At 43.8% G+C, this 8,818-nt stretch overlaps 1 protein-coding gene across 1 annotated transcript; it reads right to left on the bottom strand.

The window, feature by feature from the left end:
* Positions 1-7,145: 7,145 nt before the first annotated feature.
* LOC124556228 lies at positions 7,146-7,691 on the bottom strand. Its single transcript, XM_047130218.1, has one exon. It carries the CDS (start codon positions 7,689-7,691, stop codon positions 7,146-7,148), a length of 546 nt encoding a protein of 181 aa, XP_046986174.1.
* Positions 7,692-8,818: the final 1,127 nt, after the last annotated feature.

The following is an 8,818-nucleotide window of genomic DNA, read 5'->3' as shown; positions in this document are numbered from 1 at the left end:
CCCCCCCCCCCCCCCCCGATGACTTCATGTATTTTCCCCAGCCGGTTCGTGGGTCCCCTCCCCCTCGCCCTAGCCCACCTGCCTTATTGGCGGTAATTTCGAATTTTTGTAGGAATTCTGAATTTTCGCGTAAAATCGAGTTCAGTGGTTAATTCATGGGTGGTAATATAAACGATAATTGTTGATGGAGCTTGTTTATAAGACGGAAATTGTTTATGGAAATTGTTTATAAAACTTGGATAGGTGGAAGAAATTGAAAACATTCAGAGGACGGGATATCGGGGAATTATGCACTGCAGAGGACATAATTTACATTTCATAGGATAGGGATATTCTTGCTTAGCTTCCGCTCACATCGTATACTGCGGTCACACCGCCGTGAAGACGCTCCACGGTGTGCCCCTGGGTGCTACTGAATGAGCAGATGAGCGCTCTGCACTAAGCGCCTAGGGAGCCTGTAAATAGGCTCTCTAGATTCGCCAAGTCGCGCGCTAGGTGGACAGGGCTGTACAAACCGCTGTTATAAGCTGTTCTTCAGGCGGTAAAAATGTGTAGCTTCAAGATTTTTTACAAAATACTTGCAGTGCCTCTTAGCATCTAAAATTTTGGCCATGCATTTCTTTCATTGTCTTCTTCCTGTGTAAAAAATTTCAAGATGGGTTTCAACATGTCTCATAGAACCATTCTCTTGTCAGGCTGAGATTAATGTGAGGCTATATATAAAATGTCCCACTATCAAAACAAGTACTAGAATGACTTTTTGCTAGCTCTATTCTCGTATTTCGTATGCAACTTTTAAAAATACACGACCCTTTCAGGAATCAAACTCATGACCCAATGTACTTGCACTCAACTGCGCTATCCATTGCATCACCTAGGACCCGTTTGGCGGATCCTCTCTCATAAGAGTCTTTATAGGAAATCAGCACTAAGGTTTGCCAAGAGTAATTTTATTGTGCTTTTGGTCGTAGTTCATGGCTGTGAGTGAACAAGCTAGTTACAATACATGGTCCTATTTACAAACGTTAGTAGTAGGGCAAGGCCTATGTCACCCCACTCTGCATGAAACTTTTATGAGCTCAGAGAGCAGCCAAACCGCAGGATTATCCCCAACGTAAGATTTGTAGCACTTAAGAGTGAAATCATAGGATGATACAATTTAGTACGCTGCCACATATAGTACGTTTCTTTTTCTGTAGAGTTGTTGTGTGAGGCTGTAGTGTCCGCTTCACAGTGGATCACAGGAGCGAGGAGGCATTCAAAGTCGGCATACACTACCAACGGGCAGCGCTTCTGGTGGTGAGCATTCTTAAACTTTATGAATTTGTTTCCACAGTAGGCGTAAGAACACGTACAGAGTCCTCGGAAGCGCATTCTACTAGATGCGATGCTACCAGCTTATCTGAGGAAAAGGTATTGAGGTACCTTAAGCAAATATGCTGTTTATGTTCATATTTATTCATCTGGGCAGAAAGGAGTCGGGACACGTCTTAGATCCAAACATAGTGATAATTATCACTTTCAGAAAAGAGCAGCATGTTTACATAAAGCTCACACTCACCGGCAAATTTCGGGAAATGGAGGGGGCCGATGACAATGTGCTTGTTTTGTTCATCCGACTTGCTTTTCTTCTCCAGGCCATATACATGAACCGATTTCCGGTATTCTGCTCCTCAAATTTAGGCATGTCCTGGATCTTGATGGGGTTATCGATACCGTCAAAGTTATAACACCAACGAATATTGTCATCTACGTCGTATGTACTGGGACGTTCAGGATGATCTCTGTAATTGTAATTTCTTTCGCAAGCCAGGATTGACCATGCAAAACAAGTCTGATGGGTTTTATTTTCGACATTAATGCATGCCTTCTTGTTAGCTATATCTTTAGGGCTCTCGACCCTCCATTTACCAGATTGTAGACATGTGTATGGATGTCCAGGTGTAGTATTTGACTGAGTGCTTTAGCTGACCCTCTGACCTCTATCCCAGAAAACTGGGCCAGTATAGCACTCAAGGTGGATTTACGAAACCAATCACCGATTGACATGCTGCGCGTTACCACGCCATTTTCTCCCCAAAGATAATGAAAGTTGACTCTTCAACACCAGAAACAGCTTTGTGTGTGTGGGGGGGGGGGGGGTTGCGATAGTTCGATACAGAGCGCAGCACTGCATTTAATGACGGTATACAGCGGATCATTGACTACCTTGAGAAGCTCCATTTTCCATTAACAGGAGGGCATGCCCTTAGAAAACCAACAGGGTCGCAGTACCCTCCTGACAGGTTCTCGATCCTTGTGAATGAGATTTGCTCTTCAAAGGCATCTGCAATCACCGATTATTCTAACTGTGGTATGGTATCACTTACCTAATGTTCTTACTAAAAGGATGGGAGAGAGCTGCCAGTAGCCACAGGATGTTCTCTATTACTATTAATGCTATTCTTATTCGACCCCGTTGATGTTGGTGTTGGGGAGGAGCAAGTTGGAATGCATCAAGGCACACATAATTTACGTTTACGCTGATTCTGACGAGGCTGATACGATGATGATGACGGAGGAGGATACTGCGGTGCTACCAGGTCAGACCGACGGGAACAGCCAGGCTGTGGTAGTGGTTCCCAATGCTGTTGTTGCTGCTGCAGACCCGACCCGGTAACTTGAGAGGTGGTGGTTAGTTGCTCAGGTCACGGATGCCAGAGCGGCGGCGGCGGCGGCTTGCCACTCAACGACTAGTGACATCCTTATAGTCGATGCGTGCCTTATCGGGCGCCTCTTTGGGGAGCGAGAAGGTTTAGCCACCACCGGTATGCGCACCACACTGTGTTGTGGCTGCAGAGACGCGACCACTGTAGAAGACGAGATAAAAAATAATAGTTTAATAGTTAAGTACATTCCTTACTGCTGCTGGTGCAGTGAAAGAAAGAATTCTGACGATCGCAAGTTTATAAGCAGAGTGAGTAATTACCTTTCTTGCTCTGACTCCAAGGCATTAATATTTCATAGGGCGACTCCACCACACCCTCAAAGAAGTCACCATCATCATCATCATCATCATCTAATAGGGCCAGATCACAGCCCCATTCCTCCTCTAGTTCAGTGGCTCTTTCTCTGACCCATTCAGGCATGTCATCATCCCTATCAGAATCGACATCTGGCAATTGGTCTGTCTCGCCAACAACACCAACAACAACAGCAAACAAATTATATAAACCAAAAAACAAGTATGAAATAATAAAATTTTAAATCGCTACTATGAAAGAACAAATTACAATGAAAATTATACTCATATGGGAATTCTGGCTGCGAACCCACCACAGGAGGCTGGACTTTGAGAGTCTACCACGGTCCAGCCTCCTCCTGTCTCTCCTCACACTCCAAGATAAAATACTGGATTTGTACTATAGCAAGGAGACAGAATTAGTAAGTCGAATTATTTAACACACGCACGAAAATTTACACTCAAAATACAAATTATTTACTCACTTGGTAACCCTACTACCCCTCTTGCCGCTACTCTCCGAATCGTTGCTGCTGCTACCTCTCTTCATATTGGAAAAAAAAAACACGTACACACAGAGATGACGGTACACACAACAAGGCGGACTGAGGACAATGGATGTGGGTTGTGGGTTTATATGTATATAGACTGTGGCGACCAATGAGAGAGCTTCATTTGAATGTACAGCCAATGAGAAGCTTTTATGGAACGTCACTATTTCTGGAAGGGCTTGATGTGACCATAGTCTCTCATTCCAAATAACAAGAATGTTTTTATGATTAACGGTGTTTTCGCAAGCGTGCACATACATGGTGAAGGCTTTTAGCGGTGAGAAGTTTACCATTTCTGAGACGTATGTTGAAAGCAGGACATTGCGATTTCCGGAAAGGGTAACACGTGATAGTTCAAATGGCTCTGAGCACTATGGGACTCAACATCTAAGGTCATCAGCCCCCTAGAACTTAGAACTACTTAAACCTAACTAACCTAAGGACATCACACACCCATATCCGAGGCAGGATTCGAACCTGCTACCGTAGAGGTCGCGCGGCTCCAGACTTAAGCGTCTAGAACTGCTCAGCCACACTGGCTGGCTAACACGTGATACCTCGTTAGGACCATCAGGACGAAGGTGTCACTTTGGGCTTTTTTAGCAAACAGGTCCTGTTAGGACACTAATTTCCATACATACAAGCTGAGACATTACGGAAGCTACTGCAAAAGCGATGGTTAACTACATAGGTAGGAATGATCATCAAAATAAAATAAGAGAAATCAGAGCTCGAACGGAAAGGTTTAGGTGTTCGTTTTTCCCGCGCGCTGTTCGGGAGTGGAATGGTAGATAGATAGTATGATTGTGGTTCGATGAACCCTCTGCCAAGCACTTAAATGTGAATTGCAGAGTAGTCATGTAGATGTAGATGTAGATGTAGACGTTATGGCAGGAAGTTCAAATTTTGGCAGATAGATAGGTCAATTGGGCTACCTCCATTAACCTAACTCCCTCCCCTCCCCCTCCCCCTCCCTCTCCACTCCACCAGAAAATGGCGGGAAGTTCAAATTTTGGCTTGAAAATGGTCACTTGGGCTACCCCCACTAACCTAAATCACCAAAATAATGCATGTAAAACGTTCTGCAGACACTCTCACTAATTGTAAACTGTCGAAATAACGCATTGCACAGCCTACAGACCTGTTCACAAAATAATGGAACAAACACGTCCACTACACGTGAAATTGTCAAAAAATAATGCATGTTTAACGGTTTGCCAAGTAACAACTCTTGAACAGCCGAAAATAACGCACTGCACAAACACTCATTGCACATGGAAAACGCTTTCGAACTGTCATTAAGAAATTCGACCGCGACATATCAGCGAATTGTTCCCTACAGAGATCCAACACACGCACATGGCAGTATGGCCTGCCCTGCAAAACGACAACAAGGTACCAGACCATGCACAGGTTTCTGTTTGGGTCCCACTAGCATGAGGTGCCGGCATCTCTTTCATGCATGACACCTGAGAAATACCTGTTGAAACATGTGTTCACCTAGTCACTGTTGCTGGTGCGTTGACACATAGTTGTGGGTCCAGTGCCGAGAGAGATGTTTGCGTAGTAGCTCACCCTCACAGACGCAGCTAAAAAGTTCTCAATGTTATACTGATGTTACATGTCTACACAAATAACAGCCAAGTCTCCCTCTGGACGCACTACAGAAATCTGTTGCAGTGCTTCCCAGAGTAATACTGGGAGCATTCTCCCTAGTGCTCCTAACGGGACAGCTGTCCTGCATGCGAGATGCCTCCATTTGCATACATGTTTACCCAGCCCCCAGGCGTACCTGCCGGTTCAGCATCAAACGATAGATGTTTGCGTAGCTACTCACCCGCGCAGGTGCAGCTGAAAGGTTCTCAATGTTACACTGATGTCACATGTCTATGTAAATAAGAGCCAAGTCTACCTCTCAGAAATAGTAAAGTGCCACAGAAATAGTTAATGGTCGCGACATTGCCACATCTATCAAAACCATCTTGGATACGCCATATTGAATAAATTTGGCAACAATGCAGAGTGGGGTGACGCCGGCCTTGCCCTACTACTAACGTTTGTAAATGGGAGCTTGTATTGTAACTAGCTTGTTCACTCTCAGCCATGAGCTATGACCAAAAGCACAATAAAATTACTCTTGGTAAACCTTAGTGCTGATTTCCTATAAAGACTCTTATGAGAGAGGATCCGCCAAACGGGCCGAAGGTGATGCAATGGATAGCGCAGTTGAGTGCAAGTACATTGGGTCATGAGTTTGATTTCTGAAAGGATCATGTATTTTTAAAAGTTGCACACGAAATAAGAGAATAGAGCTAGCAAAAAAATCATTGTAGTACTTGTTTTGACAGTGGGATATTATATATGTAGCTTCACATAAATCTCAGCCTGACAAGAGAATGGTTCTATGAGACATGTTGAAACCCATCTTGAAATTTTTTACACAGGAAGAAGACAATGAAAGAAATGCATGGCCAAAATTTTAGATGCTAAGAGGCACTGCAAGTATTTTGTAAAAAATCTTGAAGTTACACATTTTTACCGCCTGAAGAACAGCTTATAACAGCGGTTTGTACAGCCCTGTCCACCTAGCGCGCGACTTGGCGAATCTAGAGAGCCTATTTACAGGCTCCCTAGGCGCTTAGTGCAGAGCGCTCATCTGCTCATTCAGTAGCACCCAGCGGCACACCGTGGAGCGTCTTCACGGCGGTGTGACCGCAGTATACGATGTGACCGGAAGCTAAGCAAGAATATCCCTATCCTATGAAATGTAAATTATGTCCTCTGCAGTGCATGATTCCCCGATATCCCGTCCTCTGAATGTTTTCAATTTCTTCCACCTATCGAAGTTTTATAAACAATTTCCGTCTTATAAACAAGCTCCATCAACAATTATCGTTTATATTACCACCCACGAATTAACCACTGAACTCGATTTTACGCGAAAATTCAGAATTCCCACAAAAATTCGAAATTACCGCCAATAAGGCAGGTGGGCTAGGGTGAAGGGGAGGGGACCCACGAACCGGCTGGAGAAAATACATGAAGTCACCGGGGAGGGGGAGGGATAATTAATTAATCAATTAATTATTTGCATATCAATTTGATATCAGTTTCTTACCAAAATTGGTGTCGGATGATCCCTATTACCCCATTACTGACACATACGAAGCAAATTAATACGAGATAATACTTACCCCTCATGTCATACTAAACAGGTCAAAACATTGTTGTAGAAGCAACTAAAAAGCATAAAAATTACAAAGTATGCAAAACCCTCAAGACTGGTGAAGTTTTACAGAAGCTCGAAATGTAGGGTGAACTACTATGGTAGAAGCTTTTAATATTTTCCACAACGAAACTGTGTCTCGAAATCTGGCCGAAAATCCAGAGAGATTCTGGTCGTATGTAAAGTGCACCAGAGGAAATACACAATTAATACTTTACGTGAGTAATAACAATGGTGATGAATACTGAAGACAGCGCCAAAATAAAGCAGAGTTACTAAATACGGTTTTCCGAGACCCCTCCACCAAAGAACACGAAGTAAATATTCCAGAAATCGAACCAATAGCAACTGCCAACATGGTTACCGACTACCTGCCACTCCTTCGGCAACTGTAAATATATTTTCGATTATACCTAGCACCTTTAGGCCGGTAAACAAGTACTTTTCCGGTTGATGCCGTAGAGAAAACTTTTTCGTGCGTGAAAATCATTCGCCTCCAAAACTGGAGAGGTTTGTCGCCATTTTCAGTAGCAAAAGCAAGGCAAGCTTCTCTTTGGGAAACAGTCAATGCCTCTTTCACAGCAGCGCTTTTTGCTCTCAGTCCACCTTCCCTTACACGACGAGTGACGGTCTTACTGCTAACATTGAGACCCAAAGTTTGCTGACTTTGTCGTGCGTTGACAAATGGGTGGTTCTCACTGAAACGGCGTATCTGCTGATCCTGAGCTGCTGTAATTTTGCGGCGACGACCATGAGGCCTTCCACTCAGGTTACCACTCTCTTCCTTTCGTCTGACCCACCTGGCTACCGTCGACTTGTGAAGACCCATAGTTCTTGCTATATAGCCATTTGAAAATCCCTCTGCATGAAGTGCTATTATAGCGCCCTTGTCTGCCTCAGCCAGATGGGCCATTTAGCGTTGACTGAATGATTCGTCGCGGTTAATAGCGGCTGCGGAAACAGCGCTGGCAGGAAACAGACTGCCTCCTCCACGATGGCAGCCACAACGCAGTGGCCAAGTATGTGTAACACGGAAATCGATGGCATAAACGAGAGATCGCAAGCCCGTACCCGTGTCATTACATAGTGGAGCAACTTAGAATCTGTAATTTTTCTGAGAAGGGACTGGTCCACTCTTGTCATGTCTTATCCTGATAAATATTACATGAAATGAAATGTTTACGTTTTGCATATGCGGCAGACCTAACGCAAGAAACATTTCTGAAATATCTGAGGCAACCTGAAGAACACTTCGTGAATTTTATCTATAAAAGGTTGCCTTACAAGAAGGAAAACGTGTTTATCCGCGCACGCCGTGTTTCCAAGTGGCGCAGTTTACTCTGAGGCATACATAATTCTCGCCGGGCGTGAGAAGCGACTCGACCAACGAGGGGAACTCGCCAAGTGTCATAGGCTGATTGTCCGGAAACTTTGCTCAGTGAAGGAGAGGACAAAATAAGCGAACATGTGTTGCGGCTTATCTGCAGACACTCGACCGTTTCCGAGAAAACGACGGTCAAAGTTATCAACGCGCTGTTGCTCTAGTGTAGATACGTTCTGCAGCTGAGAACGCGATTGAAGCGGTGGCTCAGTGGCTACCGTCGTTCGTTCTTAACTTTGATACCCGTGTTCGAGACCATACTGGGTTTTTTATTTTTTTTCCTGCCTCTCTATCAGAATTATCTACGAATGTTTTTTTCTAATTTATGTTGAAATAATGTTGTCATTATTCGCCAATTAACTTTATGTGTAATTAATTAATTAAAAAAATAATAAACGAATGAAACAAGCTGATCCAGAATCATCTGGTCTGCCTCATGTATCGTTATATCCAAATGGTTTATAAATTTTTATCTACATTCAGATCCGATAATGGCACCTTTAGTGTGTTGAAACCGGTTATTCAGCAGACAGTATTTAAGCGATCTTGGCTCCTGAATTATTTCTACAACAGAGTGATCGCCCCACTACGCACTGTGTGTTCCCTTTTTAACTTATTTCTTTACACAGTAAATTAACTGACGAATAACGACAACAGTG

This window comes from Schistocerca americana, chromosome X (assembly GCF_021461395.2).
Source record: "Schistocerca americana isolate TAMUIC-IGC-003095 chromosome X, iqSchAmer2.1, whole genome shotgun sequence".
NCBI classification, from domain to species: Eukaryota; Metazoa; Arthropoda; class Insecta; order Orthoptera; family Acrididae; genus Schistocerca; species Schistocerca americana.
This window is presented reverse-complemented; position numbering and strand designations above follow the sequence as displayed.